Source organism: Branchiostoma lanceolatum, chromosome 12 (genome assembly GCF_035083965.1).
Source record: "Branchiostoma lanceolatum isolate klBraLanc5 chromosome 12, klBraLanc5.hap2, whole genome shotgun sequence".
Lineage (NCBI taxonomy): Eukaryota > Metazoa > Chordata > Leptocardii > Amphioxiformes > Branchiostomatidae > Branchiostoma > Branchiostoma lanceolatum.
The window spans coordinates 1072501-1095822 of NC_089733.1; the positions used below are offsets into that span (position 1 = coordinate 1072501).

Consider the following 23322-nt stretch of genomic DNA (forward strand, 5'->3'; position numbering starts at 1 on the left):
AAGTATGAAATTCCCATCATTTACCACAAATGGCACTTTTGCATCTATTATGAACATTAGGCCCTTATTTGCTAATTGGCATCTGCTAATATTCCACTTGTCATAGATTACGTTACACGTATCAACGTTAGATTCTATCATGGAAAACACAGGAATTACTAGAAAGGCAACATTTGCACGAGCATATGCATGTTTCGCCCATTTCCCTCCCCATACAAAAGGCGATTGTTCTAAAGTCATCCCACATGTGCTGTACGTGAAATACCGAGGACAAGCCGTGCTGCTCGGTTTTTGGAGTTTCTGGAGATTGTCAAAGAGAGATTTCCCACCATTGGCCCAAACAGTATCACAATACTCAATCTTTGGAAGAACCATACAGTTGAACAGCATAGACAGTGTCTTAGGTGGTAAAATGGAAACTAAACGTCTTATCACTCCTAGCCTAGATGACACTGCATTGCACAGTTTGTTGATGTGTAAAGCTCCATGTTAGACAGGGGTCGAACCACAAAGCTAGATATTCAAAACATGAAACCACTTAAAAATACGTTCCAGAAAGAGTAAGATTTAGTTGTTCATTACCTAGACGCAGCCTTCTCACAGTGCCAAAGAGCATAGACTTGTATTTACGAACATTAAGTGTCAGTCTATTTGCATCCAGCCACCTCTCAATATTGCGGAGGTCAGCATTTAAGGCTCTTTTATATATCAGTAACAGACTTCGATGCATAGAAAAGTGCCGTGTCATCAGCATAGAGTACTATATGACCATGGGAAATGTAGTTTGGCATGTCATTTATGTACAATATGAATAATAATGGTCCAAGAACGGAACCTTGTGGGACGCCTTCAGCTATTCCAAGGCAGTCACTAGTGGTAAAGTTACCGTCTACGACCGTTACCTGACTTCTGTCTGACAGGTATGACTGAAACCACAACAATTCATTGTCTTGTATACCATTTATCCGTAGTTTGTCAAGTAGAATTTCATGGGACACTGTGTCGAGTGCCTTTCTAAGGTCCATATATGGTCATATGGGGAAAATAGCCATTTATCTCCCAAAATACCCCCCAAAATCGTATTTTGAAGTAACGTATGCCAAAAGTGCGAATGGGGTTCCTTGACTATTTGTTCAAGGTACCCCCATAGCAAATTTCAGGTCATTCTGCTGTAATTCCAGAGCACGAGAGGCCAAAACGTACGTTTTTGGTGGGTGGTAGATAGCTTCTTTGCTCGGGAAAAAGTCACATAAGTTTGGCCCCTATCGGCCAGTTCAAGACTTGCAGGGGCGTTTTTCTCAAAATTTATCAAAGAGCATAACTCAAGAGGGGAATAACCGACTTTCATTATTTTTGGTTTATAACGTTAAAGTTAGATAGCTTAGCAAATATGTAACGTTACACATAATGAAAAAAACTATGCAAAATAGGAGAGTCAGATTCAGTTTTATTCCTCATGACTTTGCATGTGACATTTCATTGAAATATCCACATGAAGTGCGTCATCATTTACAAAGGGGCTCATGATTTGTAAAAGTTTCACTTGTACATGAACAATTTCAACAACTTGACAATAGACCGATCCCAAAGCCACGCCCCCTGTTCGATTTCGAACACCTCCGTCAAAAACAGGGTTTGACGGACCGAACATGGCCGCCGCGGCAAGGTTGAAAATAATGCCACTGACTTCGGTTTAGCTTTTGTGGCACTGAAACCCTTTTAGAGCGGGCCAAATAAGAATGCTATGTCTTCGTTGTTGAAGGCTGTATCCACCGGGTAGAGTTGTTTAAGGAGGGGGTAGGTATAGTTGCGGTGAGAGCGTAATGTTTTCGGTCAATGTTAAAGCGGTATGCGCCGCATAGCTTTCCCTTGTCGGTGGGCATCAGCGCCCAGTTTCTGAGAAGCAGGCGATGCACGTGTAAAACAGGGTTCATATATCTGTGACAGGGTTCCCACTGTATTGACTGCATGCATAACAGCTGCACGGTATTTATTAACTAAGAATTAAAATGCATCCTTTTACTTCCCTGTTCACTTTCAAGTTAACCAGTTTCACACACCAGTAACTGAAGATACAAAACTCTGCACTAGCGGACTTTGTAGTAAGTCAGCATGTGGTTCAAGCTTCCTCCCCTTGAGTGCCCGATCTATTTTCTTTTTAAATTCGTTTTTGTTCTGAGCATGCATTCAACCAATACAGTGGAAAACCTGTCCCAGATATACGTACCCTGCTTTACACGTGCCATTTCTGCCCCGCCAACGCTGTTTTTGACGGAGGTGGGCTAAATAGAACAGGGGGTTCTATCGGTCTTCTATTCGTTCGATATGGTGTTCGACAGGATCGGTCTATTCGAGCAGTGGAGTTACATGACTTACATTAGTGGCTCAATGTTCATCCGTAACTCTGTTGAACCGTACCGTAAAACTTGGTAGAATTAGCAAGTCAGTGTGGTAGAACAGTTTTTATGATCGAGGAATAAAGGAGAGTTCATGTCTCTTGGATTTACTCTTTGTCAGTGCCCGGCAGCGGCCTTCACGGCGGAGGTTGTAGCGATTGACCGTGTGGCGATGAACTCATTAAAGGAGAATTCCACTCAGTAAGCGGGTATTTTTTTCTGATAAATTATGCTTTTCTAAAAACAAATACGCCCGAGTTTTGACTGAATTACCTCTTAGGACTTTTCGACAGTAATCCTTTTCAAATCCATGTAATCCCCCACAGACCCGCTCTTTCTACTCTGTTGTATACGCATGCGCACTAGTCCAAACACGGAACAGACGACAAAACTGTCATGGCCGCCACAGACTCGGATGAGTTGGGTCCTAATGATATCAGGCCATTTGCCTTTAAGCCTGAACATGATTCAGGACAATTAGAGAATGGCGATTGGAAAGAAGACCCTGCCGGAGCCTCCGCTGGAGCTGGGACCGCCACAAAAGCAGAAGCGGCATAGGACGGCCGCGGTGACCAGACGGAGGGTTCGCGGCTAGATCCTGGGGAGCTACACGAGGAATTCCATCCCCTCTGTCTCATGAGGTCTGCACTCAGACTGCACTTATACGGTGACATAACCTTGGAATACAAGATGTCAGAGTGCCATTAAACAATAGGTAAATGTTGTTACTTTGTTTCTGTCCGTTTTATTTTGCATATCTACAACATCGACCTGTGTGTCAGGACTCATGATAAGCTCACGAAAACGTGAGGCGGACTTTGCGACGTTCTTACCTGGGGTGCTGGCTGCATAGTAGTCGTACCACTGTATAACCCGATATATTACGTACCGAGAAGTTTTAAATAAGCTTTCTTGATGCATCTTGTGTTAAGAAATGGACAGTAATTTTGTAATTACTTGCATTACTAAGGGTGAAAAGTCGGAAAATGTTACACAGTGTGGGAGGGGGGCTGTCAGTGCAATACCAAGATCTGAAAATTATCAGACTAAACAAAAATGGCCAGATATTGTCTACATATTCACATAGATGTGTAGTAAGGATAAGGAAAATATTGTGCACATATTCAAATAGATGTGTAGTAAGGATAAGGGAAATATTATTTGGATAAATAAATCATAAAAAAAGACAACATTCTCGTCCTTCTGCAGAGTACTTGTATTAATCTTGATACAAGAAAAAAACATGTAACATTACAATTTACATGCATTTTTTGTTTCTCCCAGGATCTTACGATACTGACAATTCACATGCTGGGTTCACAAACGACGCCTAGGAAGAACAGTGTGCCGTGTGGTTCTATTCTGTGTGGTCAGCAGGATAAGGCAGGCCTATCCATCTGAAGATGGGACATACATAGGTTTTCTTGAGGCAGATAAGTAGGTCACTAGGTGAGCAGAAGAGCATGTAGGTTTAGATATCATGGCCAAAATTGTATTTACAGAATTAGGACATTTTGCTGCTAAGATGTTTCGCCATCACCTGTCCAGTTGGTCTATAAATCAGTTTGTATTCTTCTAACTCAATACTGTAAGTATTAGAATTAGGGTGAGGGTTTAGCTGGTAAGTCAAAGAACAAACTTGATAACAGTCTTACATGTACACAGGGGTTTCCAAACTTCTAACACTGCATAACAGGTGTGTTTCAACCAAATATAAAAAACTGTCTAGTACCTGTATGTATTCATTTTTATATATTCATGGTTTATAGTTAAATTTATATGGCAGGCCGAATGGAAACCTTAGCTATTGTCCAAGTATCATTATTTCTACATTCCTTTGAACTAGTTGTACAGCAAGGAAGACATATATTACAAGGATATACAATTATATTTCTGAATAATTTTTAAAAATGGCTTGTGTTTACATTTGAGACAGTATTGTTGGACACACATAAACTTGTGGTGGTTGTAAAATGGAATATTTACTTCTGAGATATGTAGGCAGGACATTTATTAATAAAATGCTCCAATGGATATACAATTGGCAACTTGTCCTCATCAATCTAATAAACAATAACCTGTGACATATGACATCAGTATATTACTAAGTATCTACCAGGACCTATATCATGTAAACTACTGTTGACATGTTCATGTTACATGTTCAAGCATCAATATGTATAGTCTAGTATTTGCACATTTTATGTGTCTATAGCAGAGACAGCACCAGAATTTTCAAAACATTTCAAAACATAAACTACATATACATGTAGTTTAGTCATGTAAGGCATGTATGCTGAAAAAAAAAACAGTACAAAAATGAGGAAAAAAATTAAATTGACTACAGAATGATTGAGCATATAAAGGGGCTGGCTTATGGTCTTCAAAACTTGTTTGGTACTGCACAATAGCTGCCTGTTTGTCTGGCCTGGGAATGTGGGCAATGTTAGGGGGGTAAGTCTGGCTTTGGGAGCACCTGGTCCCCCCAGTACTCATTGGACTCCCGGCGCCTGTGCACGACAGCCTCCAACAGCATTCTTCTGAAAGTGTAGTCCTTCTCGTAGATGTTCTTCACCACATCATCCCTTTGCCTTTTGCTGTAGCCCAGAAGCCACTTTAGATCACCTGCAGAGAGAATGTATTCTGAAGTCAACTACATCTTTGTGATTCGTAGAGTTAATTCATTGATACAGAGGTGCCAAAATAATGCTAAGCCGGCAATTTTCCTTCACATTAAAAAGAAAAATCATGAAGATGTACGATTGTACACTACTTGTATTATACAGCTTGACATTTTGTCCAAAAACAAAGAACATTATTATATTACTTGTTTAGTTAGCCATAGAATTTCAAAGTCACTCTAAGAAAAGGTTTATAATTCATTGTTTACTATTCTATGCTATGCATACAAAAATATTTCTGTACACTTACATCTTTAGGTTACTGGTTAGGTGCACCGGTACCAGTGCAGTAATTATCCAAACAATGAATGTCAGGCCCTGCTAGTATCATACACTTTTTTTCCCTCTTTTTTACCATAAGAAGTAATCTTACCAATGACACACAATGACAGCCGAGCCCTAGATAAAATTCAATGTTGTCATTGCAAGAAGTAAGTGTCCATAGATGAGAACAAGCTAGAGATGTTACATCATTTTCTACATTTGTCTTGGGCGTTTCCCTGGGCTTTTCCTTGGATTTTCTTTCCTTGGCGTCCTTACCATTTCTATCAAAAAACAAAATGACAGTAATGTATTTACTGAAAATATACGCATCAATCATGAAATCATTAAGACAGACATTCTGCGTCATATAGATATAGATAGATACATAGTTTATGTAATCAGAGTACAAATGGAAGTCATATGTTGACCTGAAATAAGCCAGATCAAATGAATCATGGCGGTGTCTGTTAGTGTGGCCAACCTCAGACACAATTTATCACAAACTCTATAACTATAAGCTTGAAAGCTTATAGAGTTTGCGAGAAATTGTGTCAAGCTATATGATTGTTAAAACAATCATAAAGCTTGACTATCATATATCCTGGAATGTACACAAAAATTTTGAAGTCTAATACAGAGATTCGAGTACTTGAGAAGTTAAGTAAGGAGTTGAATTTAGACCAGACCAAATGTCAATAACAAAAAAAATGGAGTCCATGACAAATCAGCACGACTGCTTGCATAGCCCATTTCTGGCCCTAATTTCTCGCTAACGGTTGATGTGCCTAGCTAACAGAAGCAGTCGAGTGACTATCATATATCCAGGAATGTACAGAAAAAGTTTGAAGTCGCAAAGGTCTTGGAATCCAGAGATCTTGGCACTTTAGTGTGGAGTTGAATGTAGGTCACCATTATGTAAACATCCAGGCAAAATGCATATGGCGTCGATTAGAAATGAGCCATCTTCTGGCCCGAATTTCTCGCCATCGGTTGACTCTATAAGCTAACGAAAGCAGTCGAATGACTATCATATATTCAGGAATGTACGCAAAAAGTTTGAAGTCGCTCACATCTTGGAATACAGATATTTTGACACTTTAGAGTGGAGTTGAATGTAGGTCACCATTATGGCAGGCGAAATGGCGTCGATGATAACTGAACCATCTTCTTGCCGAATTTCTCGCTACCGGTTGTGCCGATAAGCTAACCAAAAATAGCCGAGTGACTATCACATATTCAGGAATGTACACACAAAGTCTGAAGTCGCTGGTGTTTGGGAGGACAGAGATCTGGGCACTATAGTGAGGAGCTTTTTGTAGGTCCCATACCCAGGCAAAATGGCGGCGATGATAACTGAGCCATCTTCTGGCCCGAATTTCTCGCTAACGGTTAATCTCATACGCTAACGAAAATAGCCGAGTGACTATCATATATTCAGGAATGTACACACAAATTCTGAAGTCGCTGGTGTTATGGAGGACAGAGATTTTGGCACTATAGTGAGGAGCCTTTTGTAGGTTCCATACCCAGGTAAAATGGCGGCGATGATAACTGAGCCATCTTCTGGCCCGAATTTCTAGCTAACAGTTCATTTGATACGCTAACAAAAATAGCCGAGTGACTATCATATATTCAGGAATGTACACAACAAGTTTGAAGTGTATCGGCTCTTGGAATACAGAGTTTTTGGCATTCTTAAAAATACCTTTTTGCTATCTAAAATGGCTACGTGTATGCGTGTAGAAAATACTACAGAAGGACAACAACAACAACAACAACAACATAAAATCGAAAAGCGCTGGCCAGGCAGTTCTGATAACGATTGTGCACACACATTTGGTCTACTCAAAAATGTATTCCTGAACTTCATAGCATCGTCATCTATACCAGTACCAACCTGTTTTCTCATCGGGGTCCATGCTGGCATGCCCTCCCTCCATGTTGGCAAGCCCTCCCCTCGGTACCGCACCGCGCATTGAATTCTGGGATTGTTGGATGGATCCTTCGGGGGTTTCATGCCTTGATCACTATCATGTAGCGCCTTGCGTTCAGGCTCCCACTCATGGTAAATTTTACAAGACAAACTAGATCCAAGGATAACAATTCATTCTCAGAAGAATGACAATTCCCGCTTACAGAGTGGAATACTCCTTTAAGTGGAGAGCTACTGTCATGGAGTATGTTGCGTAATGTTCTCAGCGTGGCAGTGTCACGTCTGCTGGAAGCGTTTCTGAACATTTTTCTGATATTTTCATAGTTAATGAGAGAACTCTATCATAAACAGTTATTTTTCAATGTATCTCTTGACCCGGACATGCTGCGGTCTTGACATTTGGGTGGTAGATAAGGGTGGTCAGGACAAAGTGGGGCAGGTTTGGGCTCCCTAACATTCGATTTTGGAACTGCAAGGGCGTTTTTGTGAAAGGCTCCGAAGAGAATAACTGAAGAAAGGAAAGAAGGATTTCCATCAATTTAGGCATGCAGGTAGACTAAGCAAAGATGTACACAATTAGATATATATTATGCAAATAAGGACTAAATTTGCATGATAATTAGGAAATTCTATAATAGCGTTGTTTTCCATAACTGAATTTCAATAAATGTAACACATGTAAAGAGACACCAAACATGTAAATGGGAACCGATTTGCATATATCACTTCTTCATTCTGATCAATCTGATCAAGGAAAAAACAACTTTGCAGCCGTAAGCTGAATTGCATACGTATTTTACAAGCTTTTAAAATTGATTTCAGAAAATCTTTAAACAGTTAATAACATTATCGCACATACGAAGTAACAATCATTGATGGTAAATATATGACGGTCACAGCACTGTTATTCTTTTCAAAAATTATAGAGCACCTATTGTCCCAAATGTACATATCTAGACGATAACATTACAAACTTGTAGCTTACGTAATGATTGACAAAAGCCTATGCTAATTATACAAACTAGGAACTAATTTGCGTAATCAATTAAGAGCGTTTATAAAGACATATGTAACCGAGAAAGAGAGGAATATCGATAGATATCAGTCATGCAAATGAATACCTATTTTGCATGATAAATGACAAAGTTCTGTAATTCCAAAGAAAACGGGGATTTCATCCATGCCGCATTTGGAAGTTAAGTTACATGTGGATATCATTAGACATAAATCATGCGAATTCAATTCAATTTAGTTTAGTAAAATCAACCTTGCAGCGTTACGTTGAAGCTGAACAGTACTGATTTTTACACAGAAGTACATACACGAGTAGCCTGTATTTACACAAGCTCTCAGCCGGAGGTTACTGACCCCCACCCAAGGGTTAAAGGCGGTTACGGAAACCGGCTGGACACTAGGAGCGCGATTTGTCAGGCTACATACACGAGCAACATCCACAATCAAACCACAAACAAAACGTATGTAACATACATGTAACAGCGACGACAATATCCATACACAGTTAAGAGCAAAAGTCACTTGTCTAGAACGTCTTCATTAGGCCACAGCAAGTAATTTTTATGGATGACATCAGCGCGCTCATTAATTTTCGCCTGATTTCGAAATAAAAAACAAGAAATTTCATTGCCCTCCGACGGTGGTCAACATGCCAAAAATTGGCAAATATGTTGTAAACGTTGAGAGTCTAATGTGTTTCATTGCATATGAATACCCAGTCCAGTGTAGTTCCTGCCCATGATGGTATGACAAGCTGTTTTCTGCGTTTGTTCTAGTTAATTGAGCTGTATACACATCTTCAAGAACAGTTTAATGTTGACAGTCTAAGGTGTTTCATCGCATATGAATACCCAGTGTAGTTCCTGCCCATGATGGTATAATAACAAGCTGTTTTCATGTATATAAATAATGGGGGGGGGGGGGTGTTTCATCGCATATGAATTCCCAGTGTACTTGCTTCAGATGATGGTACAACAATCTCTTTTCTGCATTTGTTGTAGTTAGTCTATTGAAATGTATACACATCTACAAGGACATGTTTACATTAAATCAAGGAGGTTTTATATTATATATGAAACCTCATTGGTTGAATACAGGAATAAAAGACCTGTTGGTCATGATATCATATTTCGTCGCCTCAATTCTTGTTTTAATAACAAGACTTATGATCTCAAAATTTGAAAATATAGGAATCTTGTTTTTTTTGGCCCGCCTTGTTTTTTTTTCGCCCTATCTAATTAATTTTGGAGTCTGCGGAGGATGTCATCCATAAAATTTACTTGCTGTGGCCTTAGTAAACTAACAGTATCAGTGTTCCAGAGTTGCCTTGTTATCTTCGCCGAGTACTTGTACTCGGAGAAGATTATGTTTTCGGTTGAAAAATCTGTTGGGTGGGTCTGAATGTATGTCAGGAGCATAACTCAAGAAAGCTTCAATAAATATTTATAATTTTTAGTAGGTGTGTAGTGGTTGTGCAAAGGAAGGTCAAGTTCGAAAATGGTTCACCTTGCGTTTTTTAACAGTACTGCAGCGGACTTTACATTTTTTTGTGTTTGTATGTAGGCAAAAAAAGTGACGGAAACGTTGATGCATCTTCATGATTGAAGGAGGTCAAGTTCAAAAATGGTTCCCCTGGTATTTTCCGTCGGTACTGCAGCAGGCTTTGTATGGATGTGTACATGTATTTGTATGTCGCCAGCATAACTCGAGAAGCTGTTGATGGATCTGTATGATATTTAGTGGATGGGTAGGGTTTACAGAAAGGAAGGTCAATTTCGAGAATCTGCCTTCTAGCGGGTATTTAAGGTACTGCAGCGGAGGTTCAAAATGTAGGGGCATATTTTCTGAAAGTGCTATGGTCATAATTTTTGTGTGGAAGATAGTTCATGCCACAGAAAGTAAGTCCTGTAAATTTTGGCCCCCTAGCGGCTTGTTAAGAACTGCAGTGGGTGTTTTTGTTTTGACATTCGGACATAAATAACAGATCGTCGTGATGTTTGGTATGTAGAGAGCTCAGATGGTGCTTTGCATAATCAATGACTAATAATGCAAATCAGGAGCTAATTTGCATAATTAGTAAGGAAAGTTTGTTAACCTACTGCATTTCATAATGGGACATGGGACAGTATCAGGTCATGGCATTGCATAAACGTACATGTAGGTCAAATAAATAAACTATTCTCCAAGCAGAGGTGTGGATCCTGCTGGTTTTTAACGCGTTCAGTTTAGGCATTTTTGTTCAACACGGTTGGCGACATAACGAAAAGGGGACTAAATAGAAAGCCTGACAAAAACACCTAAAAACACGCCAAATACCAGCCAGACCCACTCCTCTGCTTGGAGAGTACACTGCACCAAAACTGCACCACTTCTAGGTGCGGAAGAGTCACATGTACATGTACATGTACTATGTCTTTCAAAATGTGTATGATATGGAATAACGATTTATTCTATTCATATATATTGACTGTACCATTTCATCATCACTTTCAACTTATATCACTGCAATATCGAACCTTTGTGGCCCATATAATATCAACATACTCATATTTTTCATGACCGGTTAAAACATATATCAGCACACTCTACACATATACTAGTCCTGTACCACCAAATGATTTTAACCCTATCCAGACTGGACTCATTCGCCCCATCATAACTTCCAAATGGTATGGTGCATGATCAAATTTGCAGGGGGTGATTAGCACGTAAGTATTAATCACTCTCCATAATAAGCCTTGATTATTTGGCGAAGATAATGTGTTCGTGGAACTCTAGTTATACAGGCGGATGGCCTGGTGGTGGAACGAGTTTTTGTGCACGGGCTGCTGGTACTGTGATGGCCGTTAAGTCATTCAAGTTCGCCCTGTGGCCAGGGTCCTAGCCGGAGGAACCAGGTCGTGGAGCCGGGATGATTTTCTTCCAGCATGTTTCACTGCTGTAGGCTCACGGCGTTCCGTCAAAGATGGCAATGTGGGCACCTCCCTTCTTCCTCCCAGAGAGATTATTCGGAGTGCTCTTTTTTGTACCCTCTCCATGTTCCGTTTCTGTTCTTTGTTACAGCCTACAAGTAGTACATGGCCATACTCAAGTACTGGTCTGATTAATGTAATGTACAGTTGCATCAGGTCAGCTACACCACTACCCTGTTTTGTGAGGGTCTGCATGGGGGGGTCCTGGCAACGCTTAACGGTAAATTCAGACCAGCCGATTACGCTTAACGGTAAATTCAGGCCGGCCGATAACGCTTAACGGTAAATTCAGCATTTTTAGAACATGAGATACCCCTGAAGACGACGGTTTTTTGCCACTAGTCGTCCTGATCTTGTGGCAGGAGACCTATTACGCTATGTCATTCTCGCACGCCTGCTCCGAACGCTTTAAATTCGGCGGCGACAGGAAATTTCATGATCACAATGACGAGCGCCGAAGGCGCGACGAAAATTTTGAAATCTTGACCCTCTGAAACGCTATTTCCTGCATTCTGAGGGCGGGGGGGGGGGTGTTCCTGAAGAGTAAGCTAAATTTTATGACATCTATGTTTGAAAAAAAAAAAAAATACAGAAGAGTTTCAGCTTGATTTTTGAGGGGCGTCACGCCCTCCAGACCTCGCCGGAGCTGCGACATGCTCCCGGGGAAAATTCTTGACACCGCTATTTCTTGCATTTCGATGGGCAAATATTACTGGTAATTTAAGTTAAGTTTAATGATGTCTCTGTTTGTGAAAAAATACAGACGAGTTTCAGCTTGAGTTTGGGGGCCGACGCCCTTCTGACAATATTTTTCGACGGAGGCCTGGCAAGCACCCGGGGAAAATTTTAAAATCTTGAACCGCGAAACACTTTATTTCCTGAATTTTGAGGAGAAAACTTTGCGGGTAGAGTGAAAAATAGAAGTGTTTCGGCTTGAAATTTTGTGGGGGCGCCCTACCGACGTATTTTTGCCGGAGCCGTGGGCTCCCTGGAGAAAATTTTGAAATCTTGACCCACTGAAATGCTTTTTCCTGCGTAACGAGGAATTACTCAATAACGCTTAACGTTGAATTCAGGATGACAAGTAACGCTTAACGAGGAATTAAAACGACCAGTAACGCTTCACGATTAATACACCGATAACGCTTAACGGTAAATTCAGGCGGCCGGTAACGATTAACGGTGAATTAAAATCGCTCGTAACGCTTCACGAAAAAGGGCATGCAGACCCTCTTTTGTAAGGAGCCTTAAGTAATGGAGCCTGCGAGAGGCCTTCGTGACCATAGAGTTCACTTGTTCATTAAAAGTCAGATTATTGTCCAGAACAAAACCCGGGCCATTGGTTAGCTCAACACATGGCACTTGTTGTCCCCCGAGACACAGTTTTGGTGGGACAGGAACTGATCTGTTAAGGAGACCAAGATTGAACTAAAAAATCACCCAATAAATTCGGCTAACGTAAACTACCAGGGCCAGTCTGCTACTGACTGTCGTGGTGTTCACATCTGTGAGGCCTGGCTAAGGCCACAGCAAGTAAATTTTATGGATGACATCCTCCGCAGACTCCAAAATTAATGAGATAGGGCAAAAAAAAACTAGACGGGCCCACAAAAACAAAATTCCTATATTTTAAAATTTTGTTAAACAAGAATTGAGGCGACGAAATATGATATCATGACAAACCGGTCTTTTAGTCCTGTATTCAACCAATGTATTAGTCCTGTATTCATTCATATATAATATAAAACCTCCTTGATTCAACAGTAAACATGTCCTTGTTGATGTGTATACATCTCAATAGACTAACTACAAAAAATGCAGAAAAGAGCTTGTTGTACCATCATCTGAAGCAACTACACTGGGTATTCATATGCGATGAAACACCTTGTGTATACAGCTCAATTAACTAGAACCCCCCCCCCCCCATCATTTATATACAACCTTGCTAGAACAAATGCAGAAAACAGATTGTTATTATACCATCATGGGCAGGAACTACATTGGGTATTCATACGCGATGAAACACCTTAGACTGTCAACGTTTACGACATATTTGGCAAATTTTGGCATGTTGACCCCCGTTGGAGGGCAATGAAATTTCTTGTTTTTTATTTCGAAATCAGGCGAAAATTAATGAGCGCGCTGATGTCATCCATAGAAATTACTTGCTGTGGCCTAAGATAGATTAGTCACCACCAACACAAGTTACTCTCTCAATAAACTTTGAAATATAGTCAGATAAGGAATTGATGTATGGCTATACCGTGAAGAAGTTAGTTTTATGTAACCCAGAATATAAATGACAACACTGGCTTACCATGCTCTGTTTGGTAGTACCGGTATATTAAAAAAGTAAAGACATTGGCTGGCAGTTCATGTGCAGTTCTACCTTACAAGTTCTACAGAGCTCCAGTCTATATAAATGGCTTTTAGAATAGCATGTAGACATCGGCTGACAGCTTCAAATCATATTTCTAGACATACAACTACCAAAAATTTGAATTCAACTGCGAGGAGGGTATTTCTAAGTTGCAAATATAGACACAGTTACACCTTGAAACAACTTTGACAGGCTGATTTGAACGTTGATATTTGAACACATATTTGGTTTCATAATTTGACTTTGAAAACCAGTAGAAAAAATATTTAAATCTCGTTCACCAGTATTATGCTAATCTTCTCCTGTTTCAAGCCAGAGACAGTCTGGGATTTTTATGTGTTTATGTAGTTATGGGGGTCAATCCACCTTTCAAACTGCAGCAAGGCCACAGTGGGAAGCACTTCCTGAATTAGTTTATGGCTCTGGCCCCAGGGCCCAGATTATTCGATTTTAAAGTAAGCTGACTTTTCTTGGACTGAATGGACTCTACCAAATATGATAAAGATCTACAACTTCTCGAGTTATGCTGTTCACAGGCAGACAGTCCAACAAATACACGTCCCCGAAAACATTGTAGTAGTAACCGCAATGCAATTGCTTTGTTTGTGATTTGTAGGGCCTAAGTAAATACTTACTTTGAATTGACTGATGAGTTTATATTTACCTCCATGGGGGTCATGGCGGTTATATTTTAGGCAGCGTTTGTGTGTATGTGTGCCTGTCTGTTGGTCAACAAGATAACTCAAGAATGGCTGTATGGATTGGTTTTATATGTACTGTGATAGTAGGGTGTGACAAAAACTGGAAATGATTAGGTTTTTTAGATTTCCGTTTTTGATATGTTCTGAACATTTCTATGGTCACGAATTTTGGGTGGTAGATATCTCTTGTGCTCGGAAAGAAGTAACATAAGCGACTATTTCAGGAATTGCAGGAGCGTTTTGGTCAAAATTTTCCAAAGAGGATAACTCTAGAAGGGATGGTTTGTTGGTAGCTTAGACATGGCCAAGATGACATGTACAAAATGAAATGCAAATTCTGCAAAATAGTAGGAGATTTGCATAATTAATGATAACATTCTATCCTAGCAGTTTTTACCATGCATCTCTTGCCCCGGACATGCTATGGTCTTGATATTCAAGTGGCAGATATAGTTTTTGACGTCAGGACAAAGTGGGGGCAAGTTTCGGCCCCCAAACATTCAAATTTGGAACTGCAATGTTAGTTTTGTCTAAATAATCCAAAGACGGGTTAACTGAATAAAGGAAAGACGGACTTCCATCATTTTAGACACGCGGGTAGCTTAGGCAGAGATGTTCACAATTAGATACATATTATGCAAATAAGGACCTAATAATCAATCAGGAAATTTTATAATTCCATTGTTTTCCATAACTGGATTCAATGAATGTAGCACATGTTAGGTGGAACATGAACAGATACAAAACATGGAAATCATGGACTGATTTGCATAATTGATGACAATGACAATGATCTTTATTTGCACGTTCCTGCCCTCATGAGCTGAATGCAATATGATAGTTTCAATGATACATGAAACGTATTCAGTGTAGTGAATCGTTACATGAAGCGTTCTGAAACAGTCAGATAAACAAAAACAACTAAATCTAGTCTATACTATATCTATCGATTACACAATTATCAAACATATAAAGCTATGCTATCATTAAATCTATTGTTTACATGTCTCTTCCCTCTTCTTAAAACAAGTGTGTACGAGTTTTTGCTCTATAATGTTGTCAGGGGATGTTGTTATATATACACAAATGGTTAATCTTTTACTAACTGTTTAAATCGTGTATCTAAATTCAGGGCACCAATAAGAGAATTACGTATGTTCTTGTATAACGTACACTCTAATGCAAAATGAACTTCATTGTCTATACAGTTAGAGTTACAAAGTGTACAAAGTCTATCGTTGGGAGGAGTCAGGATGTATCTACCTACTACAAAATTCAGGGTCGATTTTGGGCCCCCTGGTATGTGACCTTGGTACTGCAGCAGAACTTCAGTTTTTGTATCTTTTGACCTGGACGTGCTATGGTCTTGATTTTTGGGTGGCAGATAGCTTGTGTCGTGATGTAATAAAGAAGTGGTGTCGGTCTGGGCTCCCTAGCAGCTTCCTCTGGAACTGCAGTGGCGTTATTGTGAAAATCTTCTATGGGGAATAACTGAACAAGGGAACAATGGATTTCCATGATATTTGGTATGCAGGTATCTTAGACAGAGATGTACACACTGCATGAGGTGCAAATTATGCTAATTGGGACTTAATTTACATAAATAATGAGGAAAATCTATATTCGCAGTGTTTTCCATTATAAGACTCAAATACAAGTAACAGATGTAGCTTATGGCAAGTGGAGCATCAACAGATACCAATTATTCAAATATATTCCTAATTTGCATAATTAATGCAAAAGCGCCATAATTCATCTAAGAGGAAAATTATAGGACTGTCAATATTGCAACATGTGTAAGTAAGATAAAGGTATTTATGACCAAGCATATATTATGTACATGTGTAAGTCATTTACATAAACAGAATATTTCATGGAGATATGAGGTCGTGGAACTCTTGTTGCCAGGGTTTCACTTGCAGGCTCAAGTGCAATTGCATTGCAGATTGGACCCTCTCTCCGTAGCCGACTCCCTTAGCATACAATTCACTCTATTTGGCCAATTTCGAGTATTTTCCCAGCGATCCGCGGGGCCTGGAGGAGGCTAGTTAGTACCCTCCAGGCCGACAGATCAGCTGGTAGGTTGAATACACAATCGCGTCACACACCATGTTTTCCAAGGCCCCTGACTAACTCACCATCTGCATGATGATAAGATGCCATCTGTTTTATTTCCAAATAGAGCCATTTCTGTATGACAAGATTGTACAAGAGACTAGAACTCCCAAGGGTTAAAAGTCACTGAGAATACCGCTACCTGTACCGTTTTACAGTGAATTCAATTGTAAATTTGATGTTGGGTTGCTCATGTTCATATGACAATACACCTGTCTCCAATACAAATGTGTAGCTTTATTACCAACTCAACATAATTTTTGTAATTCCTTTGATAAAAAGAATGCGATTGACAGATTTCAACAATCAGATAAAATAAGAACAGCTTACTTTATTGACTTCTTACCAACTCAGTCGGACACGTAACGTAACGTAACTAAACCATTCTTCACCGGGCAGATCGTACGTAGCCCTATGCGGCCGTCTGAGTTCTGCCCCGTGTGGTAGGGAATGTCAGTGACTATTAGATCTCAATCTCCCGTCTCCTGTGGACATCCGGACCGTCCTGGTGCTCATCATGATGATGAACGGCAGCGTCAGGAGTCGGAGCGAGGTGAGATGAAGCTGTACCCGTGCTGTAAGGCGTGGACAGCAGGCCGGACTCAGCCGAGCCTGTACTCAGCTGTCCCGAGATAAATGAAACCCTATCATGGCGGTAGGGGGGGAAATATGTCCTGCACGGTATTGTCTCAGCAAACGCCGGCCAGACATGACAGAATGGTCTAAAATGGATCCGCACTTCAGCGTTTTTACAGCACAAACACAGATAGATTGTTTACATATTGATATTTATGGATCTTCCACCGTGCTGTTGTTAGTGTACCGAGATAATTTAAAGGTCCGTGCGATGTTATTGTCCAGGCAAAGGGGCCCTCAGGGTTCTTGTGCCGCGATGTTTGTGGTCGTCATGTGCCTGACGATAAACCCTCCGATTCTGGACAGATAAACACGCCACATTTGTAGGGATCCTTGTCATTTGTTCATGGCGGTCAGATCAGCAGGTAGGTCCGTTCAGGGTGTATTGTCGTCTGTCACAGAATGTGGAAAATGTCGTCTGCTCCACCATGATAATTTGCGTAGATCGGTGAACCTCCGTCCTACCTGTTCTCTCCCGTACTTACAGGTCTCCGAATACATGGAAGAGGAAAGTCTGATTTGCAAAAGGCTGCCCAAAGAGCTCATTCTCAGGTAATTTCATTCCCTGAAAACATTATCTTCAGTGAGCACCTGTTTAATACCTGTATGCTGCGTAATCAATTGTCTGCCAACAAAACCTCTTATTGTTTACCTAATTATGCAGTGTTCATGTTTCATCCTACCGCAGAATATTCTCCCATCTAGACGTCGTGTCTCTCTGTCGATGTGGTCAAGTTTCCAAGGTAAGTTTAGATGGAATATTTGTTGTTCAATCATGTGTGAAATGAATATGTTATAACGTTTGCACAGTTCATGTGGGGAGGGGGCAAAAGAATCCATTACATATTTCTGTATATACTTATACTGCTATTGACAGGGTGACATTTGCTGCACTGGACAGGGTGATAGTGCACTTTTTACTTGCACCATTTACAGGATGATCCTGTAAATAATACTTCTTTTGAAGCATTGACAGGATCATTGTTGTGACCCAATCAGAAGCCTAGAAATTCAACCAATCAGAGCACACCATATAGTCTTTGATAATCTTGAAAATAAACCCTCATGATTCTGTTTAATGCAAAGAATTTCAATTCGGATACTTGTCGGTCAGCTCAAACCATTCACAACCTTTAACCCCGAGGATCCTGTCAAGATGTAAAAAGTACATTTGCAGCTCCTACGACTTTAGCGAGTCAAGGACGCCGACTGTCACTGAAAGTGAAACAGCATCCATTCTTGCAGCGACTTGTATTTCCTGGATGCCAGTTTCGCGGCATTTCCGTGTCCACATTAGGCCTCTAGTCAAGCGTGGGATTGCGTGCAGTCTCGTTAGTGGATGTCCAGCAACACAGGCAGACCGTTTTCACTGTCTGTTCTGTAAATTATGGAGACCTAACCTAGATTATCTTCTCCTGACAGATGTCTAGCATTAGGCCATGTTGATTTGATTATATGTATGACATCCGCGCGCACATCAATTTTTGTCCGTTTCCAAAAATTAAAAGATTTTTTGACTATACAGTAAATCGCACAAAGAAGCTCCAAAGTGATCAAATATATGCTGTAAATTACAAACGAAATACTGTAAATGCATTTAATTTTAAGTGGTTTTTATTTCGCGGTAGGCAGAAAATAGAGTGTTCACGGTGGTTCTAAGTTCGTGTTTGAAACAAAAGTAGTGCTGCAGTCATAGGTGGGCAAAAAGTTTTGGGGTGGTTTTAAGTTCGCGCTTAAGTTCACCGCGAAATCGCGAACAGAAAACCACCGCAAATGTTTCTGCATTTTCAGTATTGGAAAACGATACCAATGTCATAGAATGTCGAAATCAATTCCAAAGTCAAAGAAGACTTTGTGTATTAGTCATTTGTTTAACCTTCCTGACCACATAAATTTCATGATTTAGGCCACAGCAAGTAAATTTTCTGGATGAAATCAGCGCGCGCATTGATTTTTGCCTGATTTTGAAATAAATAAAAAAAAATTTACCCTTTGGTAATGGTCAATTTACCAAAAATGTGGCAATATGTTGCAAACGTCTGTCAGTTCCATCGTCCTAGATGCCGCAAAAAAGGCATTTGCACAATGACATGCAGGAATGGTGAACAAGATTGGCAACACAAAAAGATGTTGCCATGGCGACGGTAGTCTCTGTTAACGTTTTCGTTTTTAGCCCACATGCAAATAAGGACCTCGCATAAATCATATCAGTCAATCACCATCTCTACCAAAATAACAAAAGTTGTCCAATGTATGAAAATCTTGTTTTCACAAAAAAAAATATCGTACCGTTTCCTCATAGATTACGTAAATGAGGCCCTCTATGCAAGATTTGTGTCTAATAGTGGCCACATTTACTTAACTTCCAAATGGTGCAATTTGCAATTTGCAATTCCTAGAATTCTTGCAATCTGCACACAATATAGTAAAAATTTGGCTCGCCCAAAATCCGTACAAATGTGTTGTACAATTATAGTGTATGCAAGCTGTAATAAGATTGCTCCTCGTCTGTAATTATTGTAAACGACATGTAATCTGATATGTTATTTTTTGAATGAAGGGAACTACTAACAAATCCGACTACAGGGTCAGATGAAGTAACTCATGTCATGCGGTTTGAGTAGACCATTGTCTAGCTGTCTGTCTGTTGAAATTTTTGCCTGCGCACACTAAATTTGGAGTCTGCAGAGGATGTCATCCATAAAATTTACTTGCTGTGGCCTTAGCTAACGGGTTTTTTTGCCAATTTTTTTTTATTCGCACGCTCGCATCAGTTTTGGGGTTCCCAGAGGATGTTATCCATACAATCAAATCCCAGCTCCAGTTTACTATTGGCATGACGTGTGCCGCAATCGGTAGGGCGTTTTGCCCAGAACCGATATGTCCCCAGTTCGAAACCACCAATATGCCCTGATGTTGTGCTCTTGGGAAAGGCATTTTAAACGACTTTTGTCACTTCACTCAGGTATAAATGAGTACCTAGCTTCAGTAAGGGACGTTCCTCGGATATATAGGACATTAACTCTGTAGATTTAGACGGAATATAGTACAATGTTCCTTTTCTTTTACTTCATGTTACCCTAATGCATTTAGCCCATGTTGGGCATGAATATGCAATAAAGTTCATTGTCATTAAAGGGAGGTCCCTAGTGCGCCAGTTGCACTGCTGTCAAAAATTTGACTACCGGATTCGGAGGTTGGAATCGATGTTGCTACATTTTTTTGTTTGAGGAAACAAAACTCTCTCAACTTCTGGTACATTTCGCATTGAAATGTGTGTCTTTTCGGGTGGGTATGACATACAATATATCACCTTCGGTCCTGGCCCTTCCGCAGGTCGCATCGCCCATTGGGCCGGCGATGTGACCCGCGGGTTGGGCCGGTACCTCGGGCGATACTGAATACACCGTGGTGTATTCTATACTGGTGATAATGAGTTACTGGAAACAAAATTGATCACGATAGATCACGACATTAATCCAAGCGACGGTTTGGAAGAACAAACTGATTTGGACTGCCTGTACAGCAACAACTTCAAGCATGAGGCCTCCAGCTCAGTCAGCACCAGAGTTTCAAAGTATCCTCGACAAAGTACCTTCCAGTTACTCTCACCTCTCAAATAGAAGTACCCCTTGGAATAAAAGTACCCCCGGAAAATTACCAAATTGACAGTCAAGGTAAACTGTGTCCATACAAGTTACAACAGCATTACTGTCCGAGCGACATAAGATGATAAGCAGGTAGGTTGTAGTCTATCTACACGAAAATGTATTCCATTATACCTGAGGACCATACCTATTAAGTATATAGATATTGAACAGAATAACTGTATAACTGTACATAGCTTTTTCAAATCATGATGATCTTCCTCGCCACTTCAATAAAATATGATAGTAACATTAATGTTGAAATTTGGGCATAGGTTCCCCGCTATGACCCCTAATGGGGGACCTCGGTGCTTTCATATTCAACAAGTGAAAATGTACATGATACATGCATTTTCTACTTGGAACTTGAAGCAAGTGATGAAGGAAAATTGTTGTACATGTATATCATTTATGATTACTGACAATCAGGGACATACACTGATACAGTATAATAAAAATCATCAGATAGCTACTAATGTACCTGATCATATTTTCTAAATACAAAACAAATATGAAGACACACCCTCCACAAAAAAGGGTTATGTGACTGTTTATAAACTTTTGCTCCATAGCGTCAAAAACAAAGTTTTTGTTATTGCTCGGATTTCGCGTTCCCGCGGTTGAGCCCACAATACTGAACAGAGCTCGACCTTAAAAGAAGCTCAATGTCTCAGACCGCACATACCAAAAAGTTACCAATTACATGTTGACACTAGAAACCCGCCCTTAACCGCTAAATTGGGAAAATCTTACGGTTATTTTAAAATATGAACCCTCTAAAAATGAAAATAGCCTTCTGTGTCTATCGCTCCCCAAAAATATAATATTTGCATGCGTTTACGGTATCATTTTAAAGATCGGTATCCGTGCTGTGCAGTATGCTGCTAGTTTTACTGTCACCACGCCTCTAGTGGCAGATAGTGGCAGCCATGTTTTGAGTTGTTGTTTACCGATAGATTTCTGCAGTTTTAGAGATTTTGTGGCCCCAAAACACATCTCACAAGGAAAGTTAAGTTTTGATTATCGTTTTTACGTGTAACATGTCTTCTGTGAACAAATTATTCTTCCGATAGTGGTCAGGAATTATTCCCTGTGCACTCTACTCTACACATGTTTTTGATCAGTATGCTTTGGTTTATGATGTAAACAGAGACTGTCAGAGTTACTTATATGAAAGTTGTATTTTGAAACGTCAATGTCGCGTCTTATTTTTCCGTTTACTTTGTGGCGTCATAGTGATATTGACTGATATGTTACGAGTGCCGCCAGAATTTCACAAAGGCCGTCAAGGGGCGGGAAATCAACGTTGCTAGGCCGAAAAATAGCACATCACGCGCAAAAATACCAGAGAAATATGTGCAGAAAAAACCTAACCTTTCAATTCTAGTGGGATCCCTGAGTAGAGTAGTAGGCCTACCCAATATATGAACCCCAACTGTACAGCTAGACTAACTGGATATAATATGAAGATCAAATGCGTTGGTTATTTCAGTGAGGTTTTTATACAATCAGGTAGGATCTAATGCTGATAGTTTGGTTGGTTGTTCAAACCGTGGTAGATTCCCACCTATAGCCATGCAACAACTTTGACAAACATGCTACTCTTTGTGGTCTTTGTTTGATGCATAAAAAGCATAAAATTTAGTTACAGCAAGACCACTAACATTCATATGATTATATGCATTACTACATTGTAGGTATGAAATCGATCAAGCCACTTGAAAATTTTGTATTGGTGACTCATGAATAAAAAATACAGTCAATTTTACATTTATTTGTATTTACATAATATTATGTTAATTAGCTGCAGTAATGCCAATTATTGTGGGAGAACACAGTATTTAGCCTAATAGTATGGGGATTTCCATAGTTAAGGACCAATGATGTTGGACAGGGCGATATGGAGTGATGTATGTACTTATTTAGTCCTGGCCGATGGCCGATAGATGATGATGATGAAGGACCACAAACTGAAAAAATTGTAGTAGGGACTGGGTGTACTTCAGAAGCACGACATACAAACATGTTTATTATAAGTTGAGGGCACTTTTTACAAATTGACTGAAAACACAAAAGAATTGTGTTCTCAGCATTCCGCGCTTACGCCATCTTATAATGGCATTTATGTCATACCTGGGCCTGATACGGGTGTTCCGGACCGTGTGATAACTATCCGGATCACATAGGGTTTGGGAGTTGTATCACACGGGCTTCCATAGAATATTAAGAATGCGTTTCGAGCGCCGGTTGCGCCGCCGCCGAAAATTCGAATACCGGATTCGGCGGTTGGAATCAATGTTGTTACAGTTTTGTGTTTGAGGACACAAAACTCCCTCAACTTTTGGCTCATTCCGCATTGAAATGTGTGTTTTCTCGGGTGGGTTTGACATAAATAAAATACAACACGGGGTATTCCGCATCACCCTCGGTCCCAGCCCTCACGCGGGTCGGATCGCCCGACGGCCGTAGACCCGCAGGAGGGCTGGGACCTAGGGTGATACGGAATACCCTGTGTTGTATTATCTACCGGTATATGTATAACCAATGGGTTCCAAACCGACGATCATCCCTTGCTCAGCGGTG

General features: G+C 40.2%; 1 protein-coding gene and 2 long non-coding RNA genes across 4 annotated transcripts in view; 2 read left to right on the forward strand and 1 right to left on the reverse strand.

The window, feature by feature from the left end:
- Positions 1–23322, reverse strand: part of LOC136446044 (uncharacterized) — a 224814-nt gene that overhangs the window by 128820 nt on the left and 72672 nt on the right. The gene's annotated exons all lie outside the window — the stretch shown is intronic.
- LOC136445965 (uncharacterized) lies at positions 2579–4437 on the forward strand. Its single transcript, XR_010757472.1, has 2 exons — positions 2579–3111; positions 3681–4437. It is a non-coding gene; the product is annotated as an uncharacterized lncRNA (long non-coding RNA).
- The window catches only part of LOC136446068 (F-box/LRR-repeat protein 20-like), a 56275-nt gene continuing 49804 nt past the window's right edge, over positions 16852–23322 (forward strand). The window contains exons 1-3 of one of the 2 annotated variants that reach the window (XM_066444344.1): positions 16852–17009; positions 17580–17644; positions 17781–17835. In XM_066444344.1, coding sequence (XP_066300441.1) covers positions 16974–17009; positions 17580–17644; positions 17781–17835 — 156 coding nt within the window. In that variant the 5' untranslated portion in view covers positions 16852–16973. The remainder of the gene's footprint in view (positions 17010–17579; positions 17645–17780; positions 17836–23322) is intronic. The other variant, XM_066444343.1, reaches the window with a different exon arrangement.